This window comes from Jaculus jaculus, chromosome 5 (assembly GCF_020740685.1).
Source record: "Jaculus jaculus isolate mJacJac1 chromosome 5, mJacJac1.mat.Y.cur, whole genome shotgun sequence".
Lineage (NCBI taxonomy): Eukaryota > Metazoa > Chordata > Mammalia > Rodentia > Dipodidae > Jaculus > Jaculus jaculus.
The window spans coordinates 125,047,830-125,074,343 of record NC_059106.1 but is presented as its reverse complement, the minus strand read 5'-3'; the positions used below and the strand labels follow the sequence as shown (position 1 = coordinate 125,074,343).

The 26,514-nt window shown below is 46.0% G+C and overlaps 1 protein-coding gene across 4 annotated transcripts; it reads left to right on the top strand.

Annotated features, from left to right (window-relative positions):
* Nucleotides 1-6,842: 6,842 nt before the first annotated feature.
* Nucleotides 6,843-25,394, top strand: Slc66a3 (solute carrier family 66 member 3). Of its 4 annotated transcripts, XM_004665689.2 has the most exons (7): nt 6,843-7,015; nt 12,300-12,382; nt 12,454-12,523; nt 16,379-16,436; nt 17,564-17,684; nt 21,370-21,411; nt 24,241-25,394. In XM_004665689.2, exons 1-7 carry the CDS (start codon nt 6,873-6,875, stop codon nt 24,330-24,332), a joined length of 609 nt encoding a protein of 202 aa, XP_004665746.1. In that variant the 5' UTR covers nt 6,843-6,872; the 3' UTR covers nt 24,333-25,394. The 4 variants fall into 4 exon arrangements, with proteins under 4 accessions (XP_004665746.1, XP_045005912.1, XP_045005911.1 ...); XM_045149977.1 differs by lacking the exons at nt 16,379-16,436; nt 21,370-21,411; nt 24,241-25,394 and having other exon boundaries at nt 12,454-12,543; XM_045149976.1 differs by lacking the exons at nt 16,379-16,436; nt 17,564-17,684; nt 21,370-21,411; nt 24,241-25,394 and adding an exon at nt 16,202-16,372.
* Nucleotides 25,395-26,514: the final 1,120 nt, after the last annotated feature.

Genomic DNA, 26,514 nt, shown 5'->3' with positions numbered 1-26,514 from the left:
GAGTTCGTTTGCAGTGGCTGGAGGTGCTGGTATGCCCATTCTCCCTCTTTCTTTGCCGTCTCTCTCATTCAAATATATAAATAAAAAGAAAAATAAAACCAATTTCCTTGAGCTCCAGAATCCTATCACCTCCAACAATATTATACCAGTACTGCAGTCAGGCAGGGCTGTTTCCTCACATGCAAGACCCCTACACCCCACTGAGCACCCTGGTCCCCCATGTGTGTGCTGACCATCCCAGGCTGATCTCCTCTGGGAGGAAGCAAAGCAGGCCAGGCTTGAGCTGGAGGCTGAGGCCTTTTTTCCAGGAGTCTGAGGTGAAAACCAAGTGCCCTGTCAGTCTGTCACAGGGCTAGGCAAATGGCCAGAGCTGAGCATGGTGGTGCACTCCCAGTGCTCGGGAGGCAGAGGAAGAGGGTTGCTGTGAGTTTAAGGCCAGCCTGGAACTACAGAGTAAGGGCCAGGTCAGCCTAGGCTAGAGTGAGACCCTACCTCAATGCCCCTCCCAAAAGTAATTGGCCCATTGAGTCCAGAGTTATTGTCACACTGTGTCAGGATCACATGACCACCCAGTGCCTGCCATAGGCTGAGTGGGTACATAGACAGCTAGTCTGTGTTTCTGCCATAAGCTTGCTCTATATTCCTTTACCATCACCTTGTAAAGAAAAAAAAAAAAAATCGATCCATTTCCTTTTGAGGGAGAAATTGAGAGCCAGAAGGGTAAGAAGAATCAAGGCAAAGTGTAGCAGCAGATGGCCACATCTGCACAGAGTAGAGGGACTTCAAGAAGTCCTCTGTCCCTGTTGCTGGGCTGGGGTCCAGCCAGACTGGTTCCCACTCAGGATGTCTAGCAGCTGACAGACCATGCAGTGTGGAAGATGGCTGGCTTGGCAGTTGCCCAGGTCATCTCCATCTCGGGTATTTTTCTCACCATTGGAACAAAGGCTTGGACCCACCTGATTGGGCTCCCCCAGCTTGAGAAGAGCCAGGGTCCATCTCCACATCTGACTCAGTGCCCCAATCCCAGTCAGTTCCCACAGCTAGAGGATGGACCAGGGAGATGAGGAGACAGACCACAAGCCCCAGGGCTCTGGTCCCTGAGCACTGAGCATCATGCTGATGGTGTGTGTGTGTATGTGTGTATGTAGTGAGCATTGGGCATCACAGTGATGGGGTGTGTGTGTTTGTGTGTAGTGAGCATTGAGCATTACAGTGATGGTGTGTATGTGTGTGTGTGTGTGTGTGTGTGTGTGTGTGTGTAGTGAGCATTGGGCATCACAGTGATGGTGTGTGTGTGTTTGTGTAGTGAGCGTTGGACATCATGGTGGTGGTGGTGGTGGTGTGTGTGTGTGTGTGTGTGTATGTGTGTGTGTAATGAGCACTGGGCATCACAGTGATGGTGTGTGTATGTGTGTGTGTGTAGTGAGCATTGGGCATCACGGTGATTGTGTGTAGTTTTCAAAGTGCATTATTAGTCAGCTGCAACTATGCAATGTAACTGACCACCTCATTTCCAGCTCTCAGACCGGCACACGGTCGGGGTTCTGCTAACCTTAGCTACTAGCATCAGGCTGGGAACAGATTTTTTCTACCTGTCTCCATTTGATTGGACTTCCTGGGGCCCCATCACCAGAGTGCAAGGGCCCAGATGAACCTTGGGAGCCACTGGGAGCCTCCTATATCCCCACAACTGTGTGGCTAGGAATTCTCACTACACCCATCCTGGCCTAGCCTCTGCCCACCCTGTGGTCTCTATGGAGTCTTCAAGCTTCCCTGCCCTGCCTGTAGGAATCAGGATGGACTCTGCACAAAGGCCTGCCAGCAGCCCCTTGCCTTGTTTGAGCCACAACAAGGGAGGCTGGCTGGGCCAGGAAACTTCCAGACTCAGACGTGGAGAAGTGACACCAGTCCTGCAGGTCTGCACTGAAGAACCAAGACGGGGCAGCTCAGAGCCCCCAGGTTGGACAGCAGCAGGCTCTGGAATGGACTCCAAAGCTAACAGCAGAAAGGACTCCCCTCCCCTCTTCCTTCACTTCTCTTTGCCGCTTCCCTGAGCATCTCCACGTGGCTTTGTTCTGTGGTGGAACCAGATAATGACCACAGCGGTACTGTGAGCCCAGGAAATGATGAGGGATTATAAAAAGGCAGAAGAGCTGATCTGGAGGGTGCCCATTGGCCAAATTAAGGACTGACAGTATGGATATTGAAGGGCACCCTAAGTGCCCAAGCCTGGTGTCCCTTTCCCCAAGGTCAAGCTAGTGTCCAACAACAGCAGCAACAACAAAGAATCCATGGTTCATACTGATAGTTTTTGTTTTATGGGAATGATCTCTTTAGGTAACCCAGGCTGGTACTGAGTTTGTAATCTTCCTACCTCACCTTTCTAAGTGATGGGATAACAGGCATGCCTGACACTAATAATTTAAGATTTCAAGTACTGGGGAACTCTTTTGGGAACTATAGGATAAATAGGAACAGAAAATAATCATTTTATGTCTATCTGATTTAGGCAAGAATAAAAGCCACGAAAACCATTTGGTTAAAGATGCTTAGAGAATAGTAAAGGTTGAAATCTTAACCAGCTTTTTAAACTAAATCACATCAGTAGTAGGACAGCTAACACGAGATACCTCCTCAAATGATGCTCTGGGGACATAGGAGCCTCACCCAAGGAGCCCTCCTGCCAAATGAATAGATAATAAATGAGTGAGTGTATTCTGAGTGTTACCAGGAACAGCCTGTCACATACCCGGCCTTGATGCATCAAACATGTCAGTGTCCTGAAAGGCAAAGGGGATGAGGAAGAAGTAATCCAGATTACAGACGACGTCTCTGACCCACCCTGGAGCCCACGCCAAAGTGGCAGGCAGGGTGCTGTGGGAGAGTAAATGTTGGGTGATGGAAAGCACAGGAGAGCTGCGCCAGTTATCCCGCAGGCTGGGCGATCACACTATGGCTATATTGGGTCCTGTAACCGAAAGCATGGGATTCAAGACTTTGGCAATAGTAAAAGATTTCTGAGTGCACAACAACCAAAATTTAATTAACAAATGAAATGCACAATGAGTCCGAGTTGTTTCTGATAGCGCTTGCCTGTGTAATATCACGAGACTTCACTGCAGGCTTGGTTCCAAATACGTGCCATGTCCCGAAACCCCTCGGCTCAGATTCGAGACTCTCAGGTGTTAGGAACTGCACTGTTGTTGCTGTGTACATTGTTTCCTGCAAAATTAGTATATCTTTGAATTTCATTGTTAGAATGTTTAATTGTTAAAAATCCTTGCTTGAATTGCTGAATAGGACAGAATTTCCAACAACTTCTGAGATGACACCAAACATACTTCTGTCATTTTGTACCAGATATTTATGTGAAGCTGTATGTAGAATCAATATTGTTCAACTCTGAAAAATGTTGAAGATGCTCTGTGCCCTGATGTATCCAATGTTTGTCCAAGATTTCATTCTTTTTTTTTTTTTTTTTTTTTCTAGGTAAGGCCTCACTGTAGCCAAGGCTGACTTGGAATTCAACTGCGTAGTTCCAGGCTGGCCTTGAACTCACAGCGATCCTCCTAGCTCTGCTTCCCAAGTGCTGGGATTAAAGGCCTGTGCCACCACACCCAACCCAAGGTTTAATTCTTTATGTAAAAACAAGTATGTAATCCGTCTCACTAGTATGTATACCTATTTTCTATACATAGTTTTGCATAAAAATTTCTTGGGTGTAAAGGGGCCATGGAGTGGACAACGTTTCAGAAGCCTTGATATAGGAGCATACTCTTGTTCCTAGGATCCATCCTGGTAGACTTAGCAAAGTGTCATGGTGTCTATAGCAAACTGGCAAGTAGTTTAGCAAAACAACTGTGTGATGAATAGAGGCAGACAGGACACATTTGTACACACGTGTTTAAGAATGTCAGTTATAAGCTGGGTGTGGTGGCGCATGCCTTTAATCCCAGCACTCGGGAGGCAGAGGTAGGAGGATTGCCATGAGTTCAAGGCCACCCTGAGATGACAGAATTAATTCCAGGTCAGCCTGGACCAGAGTGAGACCCTACCTCGAAAAAATAAAAAAAAAAAAAGAATGTCAGTTATAGATTAACTTAGATGGAGAGTGTATGAGTGGTCACTGGACTTCTTGGGGCCTCCCTATAGGTCTAGGAATTGAAGTGAAAAGTCAAGATGGCAGAAGTAGGGCTGAAGAGATGGCTCAGCAGTTAAGGCTTGCCTGCAATGCTTAACGACCTGGGTCCAATTCCCCAGTAGCCATGTAAAGCCAGATGCACAAAGTGGTTTATGCTTCTGGAGCTTGTTTGCACTGGCTAGAGTCCTTGACACACTCATTATCTCTTTCTCTCTCTTTGCAAATAAATAAATAAATAAAACAATTTTAAAAAGATGGCAGAAGGAGCCATCCCAACTGGATCCTAAGCTGCCTCTCCTGGGTCAAGAGAGTAGCCCAGGCAGTATGGAAACCGTTGTTCTCCCCCAGTTCCTCAGCAGGGAAGTCTTCAGTCAGCTTTGGGCAGACACTGACTTCTGCATTCAACTGTGGCTTAGGGACAGGCTCAGGCTCATGTGTGGGCTGGCTTCTGTGTCCTCTGGTAGGTGAGGAGGAGGCAGGGTTCTCCAACATAAGCAGGATCTCGTGCTGGAGAGATCCCTCTGTGGGTATGAACTGTAGGGACCTGCAAGGTACTCACTAACCTCCTGAGGATGTAGCAGAGTCTCAAGCAGCAGCGGTTTTGATACAGCTCTCTGATGGAAGCACTTCATGCTAAGGATGGCCCAGCTGGGCTGAGGCCTGTGCACCTTTCAGTGGAGCCCAAGCCCTGACTTTGTCTAGGGCCAGCCCCATGCTTCTCAGCTTCAGATGTAAAGGTAGTGCCCATGAATCATACATGCATTTCCCTAGTTTGTATCTGGTGTGTGTGTGTGTGTGTGTGTGTGCCTGTGCGCGTGTGTGTGCATGTGTATGCACATGTGTGTGTGACCATGTGCATTTTTTACTTCATTACCTGGCCTCAATATACACACATTTCCAGAAGCCAGGAAAATTGCCCCCTTCTCCCAATTTTGTGCCTCAAGGGCTGTGCCCATTCCCTCTTGGTGCATTGTTTTTCCTAGGAAGACACACAGAATCACCTATTCAACCCAGACAGGGTACCAACAGACCAAAGAGACAATTCCATCCAAGTCCAGCTGGGTGAACCAGTGAGTTTATGGAGGTTGTTTACAGGAGCACGGGTGACATTCTGGCAGCTGTGTCACCAAAAAGGCCCACCCATTCGACTTAAGAAAACTGCATTACTAGGGTCCCTTGTGCAACTTAGGAGCAACTATACCACTGAAAAGTAGGGTCCTCCCAATCCTGCCTCCTTCCTATTAAAGTAATGTTGACTCAAAAGGAAAAGCCAGTTCTCAAGAAATGGCTGAGATGGATTTCCTTCTTTAGGGAAAAAGGTTTGTTAGAGGTTTGGTTTGGAGTCCTCAAAGCCAGAGAGAGGCTTCAGCCTTCTATAAAGAGAGCGACTTGCTTTTATAACTTCTCAGGGAAGAAGGGAAGGTTTTACTCAGACTCCAGCAACATACCTCCTCTATCAATAGCTATCTTATTTTACTCCTTAAAAACCATGCTTTAAGCCGGGTGTGGCGGCACATGCCTTTAATCCCAACACTTAGGAGGCAAAAGTAGGGGGATTGCAGTGAGTTCGAGGCCACCCTAAGAATACAGAGTGAATTCCAGGTCAGCCTGGGCTAGACTGAATGCTTTAGGCAGAAGGATCAAGGCAGGTTTGAGGCTAGCCTGCCCTACCTAGCAAGTACCAGGGCAGTCTGTGCTACAGTGAGACCCTGTCTCAAAAACCTGGTGAAAGAAATGGGTTCACAGCCCTGCATGATGGCTCAAGCCTTTAATAGCACTTGGGAAGTGGAAACAAGAGGATCAGGAATCAAAGGCCAGCCTGAGTTACCTAAGATGTGTCTCAAAACACCAAACCAAATTAAACCAATGTGGTGGCACTCACCTGCATTTGGGCACTTGGGGAGGAAGAGGCAAGAGGATCAGGAGTTCAAGGCAGGCTTTGCCTGCATAGAGAGTTCAAGCCCGACCTGGACTGTACAAGACCTTATCTCAAAACAAAACAAAAATCACTTCGGCAAAAAAATAAAAAAAGGAAAAAGAAAAAGGTTTGCATTCTGAAGCACTTATGGGCATGGGCCATGGGAGATTGAGAAGTGAGGGTCCCGGGGTGCCTAGCAAATTCTTGGTCTCTCCAAGCCTGTTTCCCACCTGTAAGACCCAGGAGGATGCAAACCAAAGAGGATGGATTAAGTGTTATTAAAATGTGAATCCCTGAAATACTCAAAGAAAACAAAAAAACACTTGTAGAGAATTCCAGGTAAGCCTGGGCTAGTGAAACCCTACCTTTAAAAAACAAAGAGAATGGAAAACCCTACTGCAATGACCCACACCCTGGCGAGGAGAGGGGCGTTGCCCGTTCAACCCCTGGGGAAACTGGACTTGCTGGGCGTCTCCCCGCCGCTCAGAACCAGGCTGACGGATGGGACGCGGAAAAGTGAATCAGCAACTGGCCGAGGGCTGCGGGGTGGGCCGAGACAGCATGCCAAGGCGGAAGGATGGGGCGGAGCGATCCCGGGGTGGGGCGATCGGGAACAGTTGTGGGCGGGGCGAATTAGGGCGGGAAGCCATAGTGGGCGGGGCGAATTAGGGCGGGAAGCCATAGTGGGCGGGGCTAACGTGGGCTGGGCGGGGTCATCGTAAAGGCGGAAGGACTCTCCGGCTCTTGGGCTCCCCAAGCCGGCTTTTCTCGCTGCGTCTGATCCCGGGGCATCCCGGCCGGCGGGCCGACTCCATGGAGGCCGGGCTGCTGTGGTTCTGCAACTGGAGCACGCTGGGCGTGTGCGCCGCGCTCAAGCTGCCGCAGATCCACGCGCAGCTGGCCGCGCGCAGCGCGCGGGGCATCAGCCTCCCGAGTTTACTGCTCGAGATGGCGGGGTAAGGCCTCGGGCTGTCTGCCAGGAGCTGGGAGCGCACCGCCGGGTGGAGTAGGGTTGGCTCGAGAGGTGCTTGCCCGGGTGCCCCCACCCACGTTCCTGGCTTCTCCCCAAGGCCGGGGAGGTACGAGTTGTTTACAGATGAGAAAACATACCCAGCGGACTCAGCCCTTGGTCCTTAGTGACGGAACCTGCCCACTGGGAGCAAAGCCGTTTGCACCTCCAGTCCCTCGTGATCCCTAAACCCTAACCCCGCGCCCCGCACCATCCACTTTTCCTATCCCCATTTCCTCACGTGTGGACCAGGCGTTGGGCTGTGAGCTGAATTACTGTCTTGAGGACTCAACAATGGAGAGAGAGGAGGAGGGGAACGTCAATGGGCGCTTGAAAAGTGGACAGGGGTCCGACAGTCCCAGCAAGAAGGGAGCTGGGACTGCTGCCCCGTGGCTCATGCGTGCCAAGTCCGCAGAGGCTCGGGCTCAGTAGCTAAGGACCTAAGCGCGGGAAGCAGAGTTGTGAAACTTGGGTGGAAAAGCCAAATGGATGGAATGGCTACAAGTCCCTGAGTGGTGCGGTTTTACTGTGGGTCGCGATCGGGCAGAGCCTTCTTGCTTTGCCTTCCCTAACAGGTCCCGCGTCCCACCGCGCAGTCACCTAATGACTTCGAGGGCTGAGCCTGCGCCCACCATGAGGGGCGCGCCTATCGAACCACTGCTAGTAAACGTCCCCCACATTGGGGGACGGGTCCCTAGGACAGGTGCCGGGTCTGGGAGGGGAGCAGAGAAATATGAGCATTTCAGGTTGGGAGAGGCTGGCGGGATGGGGGGGACCTGTCTGGGGCCGGAGTGACAGCTTGTCTGGGACAAGGGATGCGGGCGTGGAAAGTCCTGAGAGGGGTTTGGCCTCTTGCTTGCTAAATCCCTTTTGAGCTATGGAAGCCGAAGCTGCCTGGTGCCAGATTGCCACCCGTGTCACCTGCCCGGTCTACATTTCCTCCGTGGTTGATTCGCTTTAACAATGCAAACCTACTGAAGGGACCAAGGGGAAGACTCATCTGAAATCCTGTGTCGACTATCACCTTACTTAACAGCTAACCCGAGGGAAAACCAGCTTCCACTAGGTCACCCAGCTCCCGGGAGCTAGAAGGTGGGGACTTGGTGATGAAATTGTACAAATAAAGACGGCTCTCTCCAGAGGCCTCCAGAAGCTTCACTCCCGCAGGGACTGGGCGGGCCACTTAGATGACTGTAAGTGGGCTGGGCTGCAAGGCCCAGTTCCAAGGCCATTCTCCTCTCCCACGGCCAGATGGTAGTGGTTAGGCACCACCTCTGAAATCCAATAGTGTTTTATCCCTGCTGCCGCCAGCAATTTAGTATAATGGTTTTAATGGTGTTTCCGGAGCACTTTCAGCAGGGATGCCCAACGAGCATTCCTTCTTTAATTCCCAGGCAGTTTTAGAGCTCTAGAATAGTTTTTATTCCTGAGGCAGGAACAACAGGAATTGGGAGTGCCACTGGCAAGGTCCTGGCTCTCCCATGCTGGCTCTTCCGCTTTACCCGGCCCTCTTCCCTTCTCCTTTGCCTGGGGTGGCCGGTGGGGGTGGGTGTGCACTGCACTGCTGCCTCCTCCCTCCGGCCTCGCCTGCCTGCTTGGCCCACAGCAGGAAAACTCTGAGGCCACTAGGTTGCTTTCATACTCTGCCTTGAGGGGAAGGTAGTTGTCCTGGATTCTCCTTGGACCAGGGATCTGGGCAAACTTAATACTGTGTTTTGAGAACTGAACTTTCTTAATGATACCAGAGAATGTGGAGGGGTCTGGCGCGACCAGGATGGCACCTAGGGAGGGAGCCTTAAACTGGCTTGGAACTCATTATGTAGCCTAGCTTCATCTCAAACTCATGGCAGTCCTCCTGCCTCAGCTTCCTGAGTGCTTGTCACCAGCCCTATACTCATTAGTCAAGAGGCGAATTATGTAGATTCAGTTTACACACTTTATTCACTCTTCACATGGTAATCAGGCTAGTTCCCTTCCTTATCCTCCTAACTATACTAGCCTCCTGGCCTTAACCTCCCGAGGCACTCACCAGCACTCCATTTGGAGGTCTCCCTACCAGGCTGTTGAGGGGTCCCACAGGCTCCTGTTTTCACAGTGGGTGTCAGCACAGAGGCAGAAACGTGGAGTCTGCCTCTCTGAGTTGAGTGACAATTTCCTGAATCTTTGCTGAATTCTTACACCTGTGTTTTTCCTCAGTCATTCTGGCTACTGATAGCCACCTTAAGGCTAGCTCATTTGCATATCAGCATGATGAAGGTCTCTGGTCAATCTCTGGTCTTGGCCCCTGGTTGCCATGGTGACCTTGTCACTTCTGAGTTAGTGTACATATCTACTTCTAATTATTGCTTCTAGCAGTTCCCATTTACTTCTAACATCCCATTTTTATTTTTAATTATTGCTCCTAACAGTGCATGAATCACCAAACCCAGCTAATGATTACCTTTTATTCCAAAAAAATTTTATTATTTATTTATTTAACAGAAAGAGAGAGAGGGAGAGAATGGGTGCGCCAGGGCCTCCCAGCCACTGCAAACGAACTCCAGACGAGTGTGCCCTCTTGGGCATCTGGCTAACGTGGGTCCTGGGGAATCAAACCTGGGTCCTATGGCTTTGCAGGCAAACACCTTAACCACTAGCCATCCCTCCAGCCCTAATGATTACCTTTTACAAAAACATTATTTATTATTTGTGTGTGTGTGTGTGTGTGTGTGTGTGTGTGTAGGCTCATCAGGACCTCTGGCCACTGCAAACAAACACCAGAACTTTTTTTATTTTTTTGGCATCCAGCTTACATGGGTGGCTTGGGAATTGAACCTGGGATAGCAGCCTTTGTAAGCAAGTACCTTTAACTATTGAGCTATCGTCCCAACCCATGATGTCTTAAAAATATTGACAGTTTTAACATATTTATATAATACATTTTGATCATAATCCCCTGTCATTACTAACTCATGCCCTCCTTCCCTGTCCCCCGTTTACTGAACTCCTTCTTCTCAACTAGTCCCTTTTCTACTTTGATGTCTTGTCTTCCCTTGTGTGTTTGTGTGACCCACTGCGCTTAATGCGGGTTACTGCATGAGCTTGGGTGGGGATTATTTACCAGAGCATGTGCAATATACTAGTGGCTACACCACTGAAGAAAATGTCTCCTGGTCCTTCCCCCTTCAACCATTAGCTGCCAGTACGTTCTTAGGGAGGGATGGGGCCCTTGGGCTCTCCTCTAACATGATTGCTTTACAAAGAATTATTTAAAAAAAAATAAGGAGCCTACAGGCAGCCATGCTGTAGGACTCATGTAGGACTCTGACCCCTGAGGCACAAGTCTGGGGAATAGCTAGCTATTCACAGTGACACTGAGCCTTGGCATCCCTCCCATCCTGTGACCCCCATCCTTGTCTACCCCGGGCTAAGCAGAGAACTTGGCACTGCCAGAAACAGGATGAGGGAGGCAGGTGCCCCCTAGCCTCCCTTCCTTACCTGCTTTGCTCACATAGCTTTTTCACTGCTCCTGCCCAGCTTTGAAAACAGGGACTCTGGGAGACTGTGGCAGCCAGAATGGACAGAATGAGATTAGGGTCTCACGGAAGAGGCTTCATGAGGCCTTTGTTCCATAGGGTGGCATTCTGGAGTGTTCTACGCTCACATGACTAGAATTTTCTTAGGAAAACTGAGTGGTTCTTCATGCCTTTCCCCCACTGCTCTCCTTTCTTGGGGCAAGTAGTGTCTCTAGTTCTCCAGGCCATCTGTAAGCCCTCCATCTAGTGACATTCCCAGCCCCCTCTGTTTCTTTTCCTTTTTTTTCTATTTAAAAATTTTATTTATTTATTTATTTTTATTACTGACAATTTCCATAATTATAAACAAAAAAACCATAATTTCCTCCCTACCATTTCCCCTTCACAACTTCACTCTCTTTCACATCCCCTCCCCCTCTCAATCAGTCTCTCTTTTATTTTGATGTCATCATCTTTTCCTCCTATTATACTGGTCTCGTGTAGGTAGTGCCAGGCACTGCAAGATCATGGATATCCAGGCCATTTTGCATCCAGAAGAGTGCATTTTAAAGCAGTCCTATCCTTCCTTTGGCCTGTTTTAATTTTTTTTTTTTAATGCTAGTTGTGCCCTGCTCAATTCATTTTTCCATCCACTCACAGGTCAGGGCTCGTAGATTGAAAAACACTGACTTGGGCCTTTGGGAGCAGAAGATGAAAGCCTGGCCAAGTCCTGATTTTTAGCCCTGTTTGCTTTGCTTGTCACCTGTTGGTTGTTTTGTGATGCTGGGTCTGCAAGTACAATTCCCTCTTCCTGTCCAGCTCCCAGCTGGCTCACACCCAAGCTTGCGCTATTTGGCTGGACCCTGAATGCATTGTTGTGTTTTTTTAATTTAATTTTTATTAACATTTTCCATGATTATAAAAAAATATCCCATGGTAATACCCTCCCTCCCCCGCCACACTTTCCCCTTTGAAATTCCATTCTCCATCATATTACCTCCCCATCTCAATCATTGCACTTACATATATACAACTCTTTCTTTTTATGAGACAAAGTCTCATGTAGCCACAGAATGTTGTGTGACCTCAAATATGTTAGGTGGCCAAAGCAGGCCTTGATCTCCTGATTTTCCTTCCTCAGGCCCCCAATGTTGGAATTACAGGTGTGCAAAACCATGTCCAGCCCCTAGGCCCCTTTTCTCCTTCTTTGCTTATTCAGCCTCTCAGAATAAGAACATATGCAATCACCTGGATAGTAGCCCCAGGACCCCTCCACAAAGCCCACTTTTGTAATGTTAGCTCTGCAAACCCCATTCCTTGTGATTTTTGCCTCTGGCTTTGCTCTCTGTGAAAGTCCTTTGCAAATGATCTTGTGTGTGTTTGCGTACGCAGGCGCACGCACACACACACACCAGACAAATGAATGCTTGTATGGCTTAACGTGTGTGGCTGGAGAAATTGAACTCAGGCTGGCAGGCTTTCCATACAGGTGTCTTTCATCTTCGAGCCATCTTCTTAGCCTCTGCAAATGGCCGTGTTAAGGGACTATGAACATGGACTCCAGTCTCATGCCCTGCAAGTGTTGAGTGGTGCTGTTACCAACTTGACTGTCTACCCATTTTGTTCCAAGTATTCCTGCTCCACCCTGCCCCTTCCCACCAGCTCTAGGAATGGGCAACTGTTCCTGTACCTGCTGAGTGCAGAGTGGGTGTGAACGTGTGTTACCCCTGTCCCCAGGTTTCTGGTCTTCCTGCGCTACCAGTGTTACTACGGGAATCCACTTCTCACCTACCTGGAGTACCCCATTCTCATTGCACAAGGTAACCAGCCTTTCTGTTCCCAGCCTGCCCTCCAGAAATCCTTCCTCCTCTCACAGAGCCTCTCCTTTCAGACATCATCCTGCTGCTCTGCGTCTTTCATTTTAATGGGAACGTGAAGCAGGCTGTGCCCTACATTGCTGCGTATCCTTTCTGCATCTGAGGTAGAAATGAGATTGGAGAGGTTTGGGTGGGGTACATGGCGATTGGCATCAGTGGTAGAGCATTTCCTGACATACAGGTAGGTCTAGGTTCTGTTCGGAGCACTAGAAAGAAAAAATAGGATTTGGGGGTATTATTTGCTCTAATATTATGACGTAGGGTCTCTTACCAGGTATTTCAAACATACATCTGCCTGCACAGACTTCAGTACTGTCCCTGTCCATGGGATGTATCTGGCTTTATGTGGATACTAGGGAAATCAAACCAGGGTCATCATGCTTTTCAGGCAAGTACCATAACCACTGACTGAGCTATTTCTCCAGCCCTTAATAGATGTTCTTAAATATATACCCAGGATGTCACATGACATACTGAAAAATCATTTGTTGTTGAAATCCCATTTTCCCTGGGCATTCTGTAGCTCTACTTGGGAAGCCCTGCAAGCCTGCACACGAGTCATGTCTAGGACTTTAGTAGCATCTACCTCCATCAGATTTTATAAAATGGTCTACATATGTTTGGAATAAGTAGAATGAGGTGAGGTGATACAAAATTGGGGACAAATCACAAAAATTAGTTGGAAAGTTGAGTTAGTGTTTTATGATGTTTGGTGTTCTTTTTTTAAAGATTTTATTTTTATTTGCTTATTAGAGAGAGAAGGGAGAGAGAGAGAGAGAGAGAGAGAGAGAGAGGGAGAGAGAGAGAAAGAGGAAGGGACAATGGTCACAGCAGGGAGTCTAGCCACAGTAAACAAACTCAAGACGCTTGTGCCACCTTGTGCATCTAGCCTATGTGGGACCTAGAGAATATAACCTGGGCCCTCAGGCTTTACAGGCAAGCACCTAAACTGCTAAGCCATCTCCAGCACCCCCTTTTTGTGTCACAGTTTTTTTTTAAATATTTTTTGTTTATTTTTATTTATTTATTTGAGAGCAACAGACAGAGAGAAAAAGAGGCAGATAGAAGAGAGAATAGGCATGCCAGGGCCTCCAGTTACTGCAAACGAACTCCAGACGCGTGCGCCCCCTTGTGCATCTGGCTAACGTGGGTCCTGGGGAACCGAGCCTCGAACCAGGGTTCTTAGTCTTCACAGGCAAGCGCTTAACCGCTAAGCCATCTCTCCAGCCCTGTGTCAGTTTTATATAGCCCAGGCTAGCTTTGAACCCATTATGTTTGGATAATGGCCTTGAACTCTTTTTTAAAAACAGCTCTATATATTTGCAAGGAGAGAGAAGCGAGAGAGATATAGAGAAAATGAATGGATGAGAATGAGTACAGGTGCATCCAGGCTTCTTGCTGCTGCAAACAAACTCCAGATGTATGGGCTACTTTGTGCACCTGGCTTCATGTAGATACTGAGGAATGAACCCAGGATGGCAAGCTTTCCAAGTCCTGAACTTAAAATAATTATTATTTATTTATTTATTATTTACAACATATTTTGTATGGGTACATCATGTGTTGGTACCCTCTTTTCCTTTGTCCCTGCCCCCATTCTGCTGGGGACTCTCCTCAGTGGGGTTGCAGGTATTCCCCATAGGATTGTGGTTTATGCACTATGGAAGCAGCAGTTTTTGAGGAAAAACTTTTTATTTTCAAGCTGGGAATCAGAGTCTTGAGCATGCTAGGCAAGTGCTCTGCCACTGAGCTGCATCCCAAGTCTATTTTAAGATATTTATTTAGGGCTGGAGAGATGGCTTAGTGATTAAGCGCTTGCCTGTGAAGCCTAAGGACCCCGGTTTGAGGCTCGGTTCCCCAGGACCCATGTTAGCCAGATGCACAAGGGGGCGCAGGCGTCTGGAGTTTGTTTGCAATGGCTGGAGGCCCTGGTGTGCCCATTCCCTCTCTATCTATCTCTTTCTCTCCCTCTCTGTCATTTTCAAATAAATAAACAAAAATGAACAAAAAATATTTTTATTTTTTATTTATTTATTTTTTAATTTTTTTTTATTTATTTATTTGAGAGCGACAGACACAGAGAGAAAGACAGATAGAGGGAGAGAGAGAATGGGCACGCCAGGGCTTCCAGCTTCTGCAAACGAACTCCAGACATGTGCGCCCCCTTGTGCATGTGGCTAACGTGGGACCTGGGGAACCGAGCCTCGAACCGGGGTCCTTAGGCTTCACAGGCAAGCGCTTAACCGCTAAGCCATCTCTCCAGCCCCAAAAAATATTTTTAAAAAGATATTTATTTACTTATTTGAGGGAAAGAATGAAAATGGGCATTCCAAGGCCTCCTGCCTCTACAAATAAACTCCAGATGCTTGTACCACCTTTTAAAAAAGATATTTTTATTTATTTATTTGCAAGCAGAGAAAGATAGAAGAGAGACAGACAGAGAGAATGGGCATGCTAGGGCCTCTAGCTGCTGCGAAGAAACTCCAGACACATGTGCCCCTTTGTGTACCTGGCTTTACATGGGTATTGGAGAATTGAACCTGGGTTGTTAGGCTTTGCAGGCATGTGCCTTAACCACTGAGCCATCTATCCACCCCCTTTTTTTCTTTTCTTTTTGATCTAGTCCAGGTTGTCCTGGAATTGACTGTGTACTGTCAGGCTGGCCTCAAACTCACAGCTATCCTCTTACCTCTGCCTCCCCAGTGCTGGGATTAAAGGCATGCACTTTTTGGCATCTGGCTTCACATGGGTGCAGCAAGCTTTGCAAGCAAATGCCTTTAACCACTGAGCAATCTAACCAGGCCCTGGCCTTGAACCTCTTTGATTTTCCTTTTGCCACCTCTCAAGTGTGGGGTTACAGACACGCACCACTATGCTTTGCATAAAGAACATTTAAAATAGTTTCATGCAGCTAAATCCTGGCCCTGTCAACTGTGGACCATGACTGCTGTGTTCAGCTATTTTGCCTTCTGGCACACGACATTTCTAGTTGGATCTATTCCCTTCTTTTAGTTAATGAATTTATAATACTAGCCATCTCTTGGGTTTCTTTGGTATGCTGGTAGCATTGAGGATAGGACAGGTAAGCCCATGGTGCTGAGAAGCAAACCAGGGTGTAAAGTGACTTCCTTGGGTCTCCCAGTGCCTCCTAGCTGCCCCTTCTGCCCTGGCTCTGCCTCCCCATGGCCTTCTTCAGCTGCTCACTGAAGCAGGCTCATCCCACAGCCTCACTTAGCTCCATGTTCAGTGAAAACTGAGTATGGTTCCTTCACCCCCAGCGTTGCATGTTCCAACTATTCCATTTTTGTACAACATAGTGAGAAAAGGGGAAAGAACTAAGTAACAAGCTCACATCCCACCAGCTTTGCAGAATATCCCTCCTTTGTAAGGTTCTTAAGCACTTAGTAAGTTCTTAGTGATGTCTGCATTCAGGAAATCAGCAGGCACTTACTGCATTCCGATTATCCTTGGTCCCAGGGAACAGTCCGTGGACACCGGAGTCTGTATTTTCTTCCATAATCTCCTGCGGTTCTTTTTGTTGTGCTTGTTCTTTTTATTTATTTATTTGAGAGACACATAGGGAAAGAGGCAGACACAGAGAGAGAAGGGGGCAGAGAATGGGCGCACCAGGGCTTCTAGCCATTGCAAACAAACTCTAGACGCATGTGCCACTTTGTGCGTCTGGCTTTACATGGATTCTGGGGAATCAAAACTGGTTTATTAAGCTTTGCAAATGCCTTAACCACTGAGCAACCCCTCCAGCCCTTGCTGCTGTTCTTTTGATATCTGAAATGTCCTTTATCTTTTCCAAACTGGCCAGTCCTGCCCTCCACCTTGGCTTCCTGTCACCCTCTGTGGTCTGGGTTTGTGTGCACAAGACAGATAGGAGGTGTTGAAGCTGCCAGTGACTCACCACCCTATCCCTTAGCACTTGGCCAGATTTGTGGCTTCTTGGTTCATCCTCAGCCTGCAGAAGTGGATCATTGATCTGGCCATGGTGAGTCGTGCCCCATGTAGAGCACATGTTAAAAACAGCAGGTGCCTTCTTTCCCCTTACTGCTGCCCAAGAGAGCCTTTAGAGACCCAAAGTTTTACTTAGAAAGTTGAAAGTGCAGTGCTAGCCACACATTAAAAGTCATTATTCTTAGCTAAGTATGTGGTAGATGTTTTTTTTTTCCTTTTTAACTTCTTGGCGGATGTCTAGGAGTGGCTGGAGAAAGAACACCATTCATGAATATGTGGCAGATATTAACACCTGCCCTAATAAAATAGCCACGGTGAAGAATAGTCTGTGAGTTTTCTCACCCACCCTCTCTGTCATCACGACTTTCCCTTCATTTTTGGAAAGGGCCTGTAGGAGACAGGAGAGTCTAGCCAAGCTGTTATTCTTACCGCTCCCAATGTCAAACTCGCTGGCTGGTTCATTCCCCACAACGCAGGGGGATCATGTATTAGAATAATTCGTCACCAAACTGGGTTTTAAACTATAGCAAGTTGGCAATTGCCAGACTTAAAAAGCATTTTATTTAGGGCTGGGAAATGACCCAGTCCATAAAATACTTGTCCTACAAGTATGAGGACCTGAACTCTGACCCCCAGCACCCACATAAAAGCTAGGAACAGCCCAACACCAGCCTCTGCCTTCCACATGTCCCCACCCACATGCATATCCTCTTACCTTGTTTGCCTCAGTGCTGGGATTGGTAACTGGATAATTGTTTTGTTTTGTTTGAGGCAGGGTCTTGCTCTAACCCAGGCTGACCTGAAATTTACTATGTAGTCTCAAACTGTCTTGAACTCACAGTGATCCTCCTACCTGTTTCTCATGTGCTGGGATTAAAGGCATGTGCCACCATGCCTGGCAGAGAATGTATGTATATATATGTATGTGTGTGTGTATATATATATATATATATATATATATATATTTTTTTTTTTTGAAGCAGGGTCTCACTCTAGGCTAGGCTGACCTGGTACTTACTCTGTAGATCAGGCTGGCCTCAAACTCATGGTGATCCTCCTACCTCAGCCTCCCAGGGCTTGGATTACAGGCAGGAGCCTCCATGTCAGGCTGGCTCTGGTGTTTTACAACAATATATCTGTCTTGCATTTTGTCCCCAACAGAACTTATGTACGTTCATCAGTGCGGCCAGTAAGTTTGCCCAGCTTCAGTGCCTGTGGAAGGCTCAGGACTCCGAAGCTGTGAGTGCACTGACTTGGGGTCTCTCTGCTTACACCTGTGCAAGTAAGAATTTGACTCTTAACTCTTGGGAGTTGGGCTTGTCAGCACCAGGGCTCTCTAGAAGTGTTAATGAGTGTCCAAGGTCAGAGTCCTTTGAGCTTTAATACTTTGCAAGGAACTAATCAGGTCGAACCTGCTGATGCAGGGTGCCTATGTGTGCAAGGTGGGCTCAATGCAGACTGCTCTGCTGTTCTGCAAAATCTGAATTCTAGTTGAGAAAAAAAAGGATGAAAACATACTTCCTTCCAAAAACCTGGTCCAATACATGTTCTGCTCTTTGAGGACTGAAGCATGAAATCCATTGATTAAAAAAAATTGAATCTTTACAATATGACAGACTAGACAGATGAGGCTCATACAGTAAATCCATGGTAATTTGTAACATATTCCTGCAGCCATATTGTTTGGTCTCAACTTAAAATTTCCACTGTTCATTTGGGTTCCTGTAAGCACTACCTGCTATACATATGTGCTACAAGCAAAGAGAAAAATTTTAATAATTCAGAGTTAGCCCACTTATTGTCCTTACTAGTTTTATTGTCTTCTTTCTTCCTTCCTTCCTTTTTCTTTTCTTTTCTTTTTTGAGGCAGGGTCTCACTATAGCCCAGGCTGACCCGGAATTTACTCTGTCTGGAATTTACAGTGATCCTCCTACCAAGTGTTGGGATTAAAGTTATGTGCCACCACTCCCGGCCCCTACTAGTTTTAGATTTCAAAATTATACCTCATGCTTTTTCTATAATTTACAGGAAGGTCTTCATCTAGGGCTGCTGCTGTAGTTTTTACATGGAAATTCCTTGAATCTTGAGTTCTCTATAACTTGAAAATTATAGTTACCTTCTCACTGCTGGGACAAACACCAACCAGGAGCAATTTATGGTAGGCAAGGGTTTTACTTCATCATACACTCACAGCAGTGACACCACACCAAGCACCAGCAAGCACTGGCTGCCTGTCAGCACCTTAGGGCTGGACTCAAGATCTGCCCCCAGTGACACCCTCCTCTAGCAGGGCTCCACCTGCTGGAGATTAAGTAAGAAGCTTAATCAAAAATAACACTACAAAAGTTAGTGTTATTGTGAAATCTTTTGGAACTACTAATTTTTTGTATATTTTATTTTTATTTATTTACTTGAAAGAGAGAGAGGGAGACGGAGAGAGAGAGGAGAGAGAGAGAGGGGGGGGAGGGAGGGAGAGAATGGGCATGCCAGTGCTTCCAGCCACTGAAAACAAACTCCAGATGCACGCGCCACCTTGTGCATCTGGCCTATGTGGGGTGGGTCCTGGGGAATCAAACCATGGTCCTTTGGCTTTGCAGGCAAGTGTCTTAACTGCTAAGCCATCTCTCCAGCCCTGGAACTACTAATTTGATATGTTACTTATGAGTTCCCAAACGGTATCTTCAGGCACTTTTTCTTCCCTGTGGGGTTGAGCTCAGGGCCTTGTGTATGCTAGTCAGGTACTCTACCACTGAGCTACCTCTAGCCCTATATATATATAATTTTTTCTTTTGTTTTTTTGAGGTAGGGTCTCATACTAGCCCAGGCTGACCTGGAGTTCACTATGTAGTCTCAGGGTGGCCTCAAACTCATGGTGATTCTCCTACCTCTGCCTCCCAGGTGCTGGGATTAAAGGCACAGGCTACCATGCCTGGCTCTAGCACTGGATTTTATAGGTTAAAAACTATGTTTAAACTCATTTTCCTCCCCCCCTTTTATGCAAGCTCAACAGACTGGCATTTTTTTTTTTTATGTAAGAGAGCAAGAGTGAAAGAGAAATAGTGAGAGAATTGACGCAACAGGGCCTCAGCTACTGTAATTGAACTCCAGATGCATATGCTCCCTTGGGTGCATGTGTGACCTTGTGCACTTGCATCACTGTGTGTCTGGCTTACATGGGATCTCCAGAGTCAAACATGTGTCCTTAGGCTTCACAGGCAGGTGCCTTAACTGCTAAACTATCTCTCCAGCCCTTCCCTTTTTATTGAGGGAGGGTCTCACTTTAACCCAGCCTGACTTGGAATTAATTGTAACCTAAGCTGGCCTTAAATTCACAGCGATCCTAGTACCACAGTCTCTCAAATGCTGGAATTGTCGGTGTGAACCAACACGTCTGGCTCAAACTCAGTGTTTCCTTTATATAAATGAGGCTGACAACTTTAAATCACTTTAGAAATGACACTGGAGATAGTTATCAGCACTCTGCTCCCCCTACAAAGTCACCATGTTGAACTGACTTGAACTCATCCCTCCTTCCTCACTGGAATTTTGTTAGCCTTGAATCATCCCAACTTCCCTCTCTTGCACTCCTAAGGCTCTGCTAACTACTGTTGTAATCTCTACAGTCAGTCAAATATATTGCCTTTCTTCCCCCACAACCCTCTGATAGCATCTTACCATGAACTCAAAATCCTTTCTCAGCCCTGGGATTATAAGCATATACCATGCCTCCCTTCATTATGTTTTTAATACAGGATTTCTTAAGAGTTCCTTATATATTTTGGTTATTCACCCCTTATCAGATGTGTTAGGGTTTTTGAGAATTGGCCAGCTGGATAGCCTTCTCCTCAACTGTTTAAGATTCATTTCTTTTACTTCAGTTGTTGGCTTGCTTACATAGTATCTGTATCTAGCCTTTTGTTATAACATTTGGCAATGCCATTTTTGTAGGATTTTGGTCTCATCTTTCAGAAGCTCACAGGTTAGTTGGAAGACTGAAGAACTGCTGTGCTGATGTATGTGGGAGGCAGGGAAATTGCCTGTGTGATCTGGGTGAGGAGCAGAGGCATTCTATTTCCCACTGTTGCCAAGTGCTGCCTTAAACTGCTACTCCAAGTTCCCCTTCACTGTGTGAAGTGTTCCAATGAATAAAGGAGCCAAACAAAAGCATTTTTTGGGAGAAGCTTACCCTCTTTGACCCAGTTTCCTTACCTATGAATTCACCCTAGAGAATTCAGCACTTTTAAATCTGGGAACCTCTTTTGAACCAGAAGACTCAAGCTCAATATGCAATTAGACTTCTGAAGTTCTTTTTTTAAAATTTTTGAGAGGGAGAGAATGGGCATGCCTGGGCCTTTCAGCTGCTGTGAACAAATTCCAGCCATGTGCACCCCCTTTTGTGCATGTGAGACATCACATGCTTGCATCAATGTGCATCTGGCTATGTGAGGCCTGGAGATTTAAACATGCATTATTAGGCTTTGCAGGCAAGTGCCTTAACTGCTAAGTCATCTCTCCAGCCTCTGAAGTTGTTTAAGGGTAGGCACAGAGTGGGATAGGGAGATGCCTCCTCGCCCCAGGGTACTGGCATGGTTAGAAAGTAACTCTGGCTGGGTGTAGTGACATACACCTTTAATCACTTGGGAAGCAGAGGCAGGAGTAGGAGGATTGCTGTGAGTTTGAGGCCAGCCTGGGGCAACAGAGTGAATTCCAGGTCAGCCTGGGCTAGAGTGAGATCTGACCTTGAAAAAAAAAACCCAGAAAGTGCCTTTGCCTTTGGGGGCAGTTTTTGTTCAAGTGACTGCTGGCTGCTCTTTAGAAACCTATGGTACACAATACTCTTTGGTACTCAGTCTCATCAACATTTTTCAAAAAATTAGTATGCACTGGTACTCTAAAGGTGAAAGATGTGAGCTGATTATTAAAATGTCTAAGAAGCAAATTATTTATTGCTGCATTTTCTTTTACAGCAAGAATAGTAACAACTTTAATGACCACCAATGACTTTACAAGTAAGCAGACTCTACTTTTGACCTCATGCTTGTGTTTTGCAGGATTTATGCCTCCATTTAGAAACTATCACTTTTTAAAAAAAAATATTTGAAAGACAGAGGGAGGGAGGGGAGGGAGAGAGAATGGGCACCCCAGGGCTTTTGGTCACTGCAAACAGACTCCAGATTCAATGTGCCACCTTCTGTGTTTGGCTTATATGGGTACTAGCAAAATGAACTTGGGCCCCTCGGTTTCACAGGCAAGATCCTTAGCTGCTAAGCCATCTCTCTAGCCCCTAGAAGCCATCTTAAGACTTCATATGTCTCTTTGGCTCTACCAGGTTATGGATTTAAGGATACAACATATAGCGTCTTCAGCAGTGGCTGACCATCTTTATTAAGTAGCTGCTTCTTATACTTGCTGTGATGGAACACACCTAAGGGCAGTAGCTCCCAGCATGGCGTTCTACTCACCAGTGAAAATGGACAATGAAGGGATTGCTTAACGAATTTCTGAGTTATGTAGTTATGTCTTTTCCAATGGTAAAGCAGCTAGGTGGGCTACTGCCTACAGTCCCCACTACCTGATAGGCTGAGGTCAGGAAGCCACGCCAGCCTGGTTAACAGTGAATGCCAGTCTCTCACAAACAAGGGCAGGGCAGAAGCCAGTGCAGCCCACCTTTACTACCAACACTGGGGATGCTGACACAGCAGGATTGCTGGGGCCTGCTGTCGAGCTAAGTTGCTGAGCTCAAGGTCAATGAGAGACCATCTCAAAAAATGGTGGGCACTGTTTTTTTTTTTTTTTTTTTTTTGCATCCAGCATAAACTGGTGGTTTTGGGAAATTGAACCTGGGCCAGAAGATTTTGCAGGTGTCTTAAATAAAGAAGAAAGGGAATAAAAGGTAAACAGCTTTCCTGAGGCTATCTCCTTTGGCCTCTAAATTCACACCTACACACGTGTAAAAGGAAAAGCAGGGCAGGACAAGCACCTTAAGGAACCTGGACAGGGAAAGTCCTTTGGAGAAATTGAGGTCTTAAAGCTGATCAGACAGGTAGCACATATAGCCAGTAGCACAGGATCCGGGCTTGTTATGCTGAGGAGTACAGAGCTGAGAAGCAGGGAGTTGGAGTTAAGCTTAAGTAGAGGAGCAAAGAGAGGCCTGCAGGAGACAGAGCTAGATACCCATAGGTTTTCTCAGGCTTGAAAGGCTTCTTTTTAAAACAAAATATTCTATTTCTATTTATTTGAGAGAGAGGTAGGTAGAAAGAAAGTTATGCCAGGGCATCAGCTGCTGCAAACGAACTCCAGATGCATGTACTACCTTGCACATCTGGCTTACGTGGGTCCTGGGGAATCCAACGTTGGCTTTGCAGGCAAGCACCTTAACTACTAAGCCATCTCTCCAGCCCTCCAAAGGCTTTTTAAAGCAGAGGAGTATTATTTGATGTGTGTATGTGTGTCGTTCAAGATAAAGCCATGATGGAGGAGGAATATTTTGGTTCACCAAAAAAGAACTCAGACGGTTTTCAGTTTCCAAGTTGAACAGACTGTATGTTGTTACACCTTTGACAAATGATTAGAACAGACACTGATCTGAACCAGGTTAGAAAATGTCCCTAGCTCCTAGACCTTTTAATTGAGATACAATACTTCAGGAAAGATACATGTTCCTATGTGGAAGGTGTACCTTTTGCCTAAGTACCTTCTACCAGCTCTGACTGTCAAGAGTGAATCTGTTCTGGTCAAAGCACACATAAACTCTGATCAAGGGGGTGGGAAAGATGGAGTTCTCTTGCACAGAACCTAAACTTCACAGACGGAAAATGAGTCAAAACACAACAACAGCAAGCAAATAAAAAAAATCTACACATGAAAAATGAAAAGATCAACACAGTCCTATTGTGATTTATTTCTTACCTGGTGCCACTCCTGAAAATAACTAGCTATCTGGGGGTCAGTTTCTGTGTTTTACCAACACAGAAGTACCATCTTAAATCAATCTTGGCTGGGAATGGAGAATTGGCAGAGTGCTTTCCTGCCTAACATGCAGTCCTCATTCAATTCCCAGCACTGCATAAATGATGTGGTAGTGTGAGTCTATAGCCCCAGTACCAGGAAAATGAAGTCAGGAGGATTAGAAGTTCAAGGTTATTGTCAACTATAGTTCAAGGCCAGCCTGGGATACACGAAACCCTGTCCTGAAGACAAGTTATTTAAGTCCCATAAGAATTATCAGGGGAGTACCCAATGCCTCTTTAAGAGTAAGTGGCTGTTATGATCCACTTCTTCACGTATTTTTTAGTTACATGTTTCATGATTAGTTCATTTTAAGTATGCTTTGGCATTTGGCCTAGGTTTTCTCAGGATTATTGTTCTGAGGTGTAGTCTGTAGCACAGGTTGGCCTTCAACACCTAGGCTCAAAAACATACTCTTGCTTTAGCTTCCCTCATAGCTGGGATTACAGGATGCTCCACCAAATCTGGCTAGAATTATCTTACTAGAATGCATTAGACTACTTCTGTTTAACACACATTGCTCCAAGACCCTGGTATCCTGGACACTGTGTCAAAGGGGTCCTTCAACATTTCAGCACTTCTTAGCCAAAGCCTTGTTTCTCTTATGCATGGAGAAATGTTCATGAAGTCAGGCCATGCTGTCGAAGGCAGGCATCATGACAGGAGAGTCATTTCTTCAGAATATTTGGAGGCAACATTGTTCTAAGTCTCAAGTCCTGCAGAAGTTCTGAGTGGGAAGTGGGGTTGAAGCACTATTCAGGCTTCTACTTAGAACACGAGGTTATCTTCCTCTATACGTCTTTAATGTCAAATTTTTCCTTTTATTTCAGTTCTTCTACGTTTTGTGATCATGCTGGCTTTAAATATATGGGTAACAGCTACAGTATTTCGCTACCGGAAGCCTATTATGAAAGCTGAATGATGGATACGTCTTTTCCACACACAGTGGGTTGCAAATGACAGTTTACCCAGTCATTTCAGGAACTCTGGAGTCAGAAGTTTTTGGCCTTAAAGAATCACTTAGCTTGGCATGGTGGTGCACACCTGTAATCCTAGTAGTCAGGACACAGACAGCCTAGGCTACACAGCACACCCTAAGAAGGAAGAGGCAGGTGGGTGAAGAGCTTGTTTAAAAATGCCAATTCCCCTTTCCCACTCTCCACTGAGATCATGGTAAGGGCTTACTTTTTTTTTTTTTGAGACAGGATCACACTATGTAGCCTACAGTGGCCTCCTGAGATTTGGGAGAGTGAGGAAAATAGATGTGGACCTAACATCTAACTTGACACCTGCACTTTTGACATTTGTAGTGGTGTAACTTGCCCAGTCATTTTGGCCTTTAGTCATGACTGAGTGCTCTCTGAAAAGCCAACTACATCAACATTTTATCTTTTAGAATCTTTCCATAGGCAAGAGGAACAGAGTGGGGTTTTGCTCAGTCAGAACTGGAAGTGTAGTGAGTCAGTACAGTCCACTCTAGAACTGTTTTAACTCTTAACCTATATGCCATAATGCAGTGTAACATCAGCTGAAGTTCAGCAAGGGCGTCAAAGCAAGCAGATATAAATGGGCTGTTTGTGTATTAATGTAGTCCTTCAACCTCGCACTGTGCCTCTAAGTACTTTCTCAACAGACTGTAGCCCTGTTTAGGATACTAACAAGTTTTCCAATTCAAGCAAAATGTCACCTTTTGTTAAAAAACAGGCTATGCTCATACATTCACCATTAATGGAACTTAGTACTGGCACTAGCCACAGCAGACTATTTAGTAGCATACTATCTAACTATTACGTATTTTATTCTCATAGTAGCATTTCTTATCCTATTATTGTACACTGTATTCCCCCCTTAAAAATTTTATAAACCCTAATATTTAAAAGATCACTTTCCCTTTTTATGTAAATATTATTCTGGCATATCCCACTAAGTAAATGTTGTTTACTGGAAAATGTTTACTATATAAAATAAACTTTCATTTCTTGTACTTTGCTGAGTCTTATTCTGTCAATAATTTTCAGTTATGTGAGTTATAGGCTTTAATGCATCAATAAATCTAGAAGAGAAACACTGTGGACCAGAGAGATGCTCAGCAGTTAAAGGCATTTGTTTGCAGAGCCTGATGGTTTAGATTTAATTCCTCAGTACCCACATAAAGCCATATGCACAAAGTGGCACATGAATCTAGAGTTTTGTTTGCAGAGGCAGGAGGCCCTGGCTCACGCATGCTTACTCTCTGTCTTGCTTTTTCTCAAGTGAATAAGCGAACAACTAAGTAATTATTTTAAAAAGAGGAAAAACATTCTAACTTAAAAAAGATCTCCTCCCTTCAAAAGAAACCTAAGTTAAACTGTTCTTTCTTTCTTTTTATTTCTTTGAGGTAGGGTTTCTCTCTAGCCCAGGCTGACCTGAAATTCACTACGTAGTCTCAGGGTGGCCTTGAATTCATGGTGATCCTCCTACCTCTGCCTCCCCATTGCTGGGATTAAAGGCATGTGCCACCATGCCTGGCTTTTTGGGGGATCTGTTTTTTTTTTTTTTTTTTTTTTCCCTGAGGTAGGGTCTTGCTCCAGCTCAGACTGATCAGGAATTCACTATGTAGTCTCAGGGTGGCCTCGAACTCATGGTGATCTTCCTACCTCTGCCTCCCAAGTGCTGGGATTAAAGGCATGTGCCCCCATGCCCGGCTGGGATCTCCAAGTTAATTTTTTCTCATATGAGCTTATAATTTAACTATTAATATAAATACAAATTACGTGATCTTTGGGAGAAACAAGTATTTCCCCTTGGGAGGACAAAACATCTGAGTTATTCCAGTATGTCACATGCATTATCATATTTAAACCCACAATGAGACTGCACACTAGCCATTAGCCCGATTTTATGGTTGAAAATACTGCAACTCAGTGAATACTTCAGTGTCCTAGAAAGGAAACTACTGGTTGCCAGACAAGGACATTTGAGAACTAGCCATCAGCAATCTGTGTCCAGACAAGAGGCACTGTGAAGCTCTTTCTTTATCCTTAATCAGGATGAGAGGAGTTACATTTGCATGCCCTTTAAATTGCCCAAATCAAATGAGAGGCCAGGGTCCCAGATGAAACTCC

What these genes read in the sequence shown, in the direction of transcription:
- Slc66a3 (XM_004665689.2), top strand. Translation starts at nt 6,873, where the DNA reads ATGGAGGCCGGGCTGCTGTGGTTCTGCAACTGGAGCACGCTGGGCGTG. An exon ending in GCTGTGCCCTACATTGCTGC is followed by an intron (nt 12,524 to 16,378) that starts GTATCCTTTCTG and finishes GCACTTGGCCAG; the next exon opens with ATTTGTGGCTTCTTGGTTCA. An exon ending in GACCACCAATGACTTTACAA is followed by an intron (nt 21,412 to 24,240) that starts GTAAGCAGACTC and finishes CTTTTATTTCAG; the next exon opens with TTCTTCTACGTTTTGTGATC.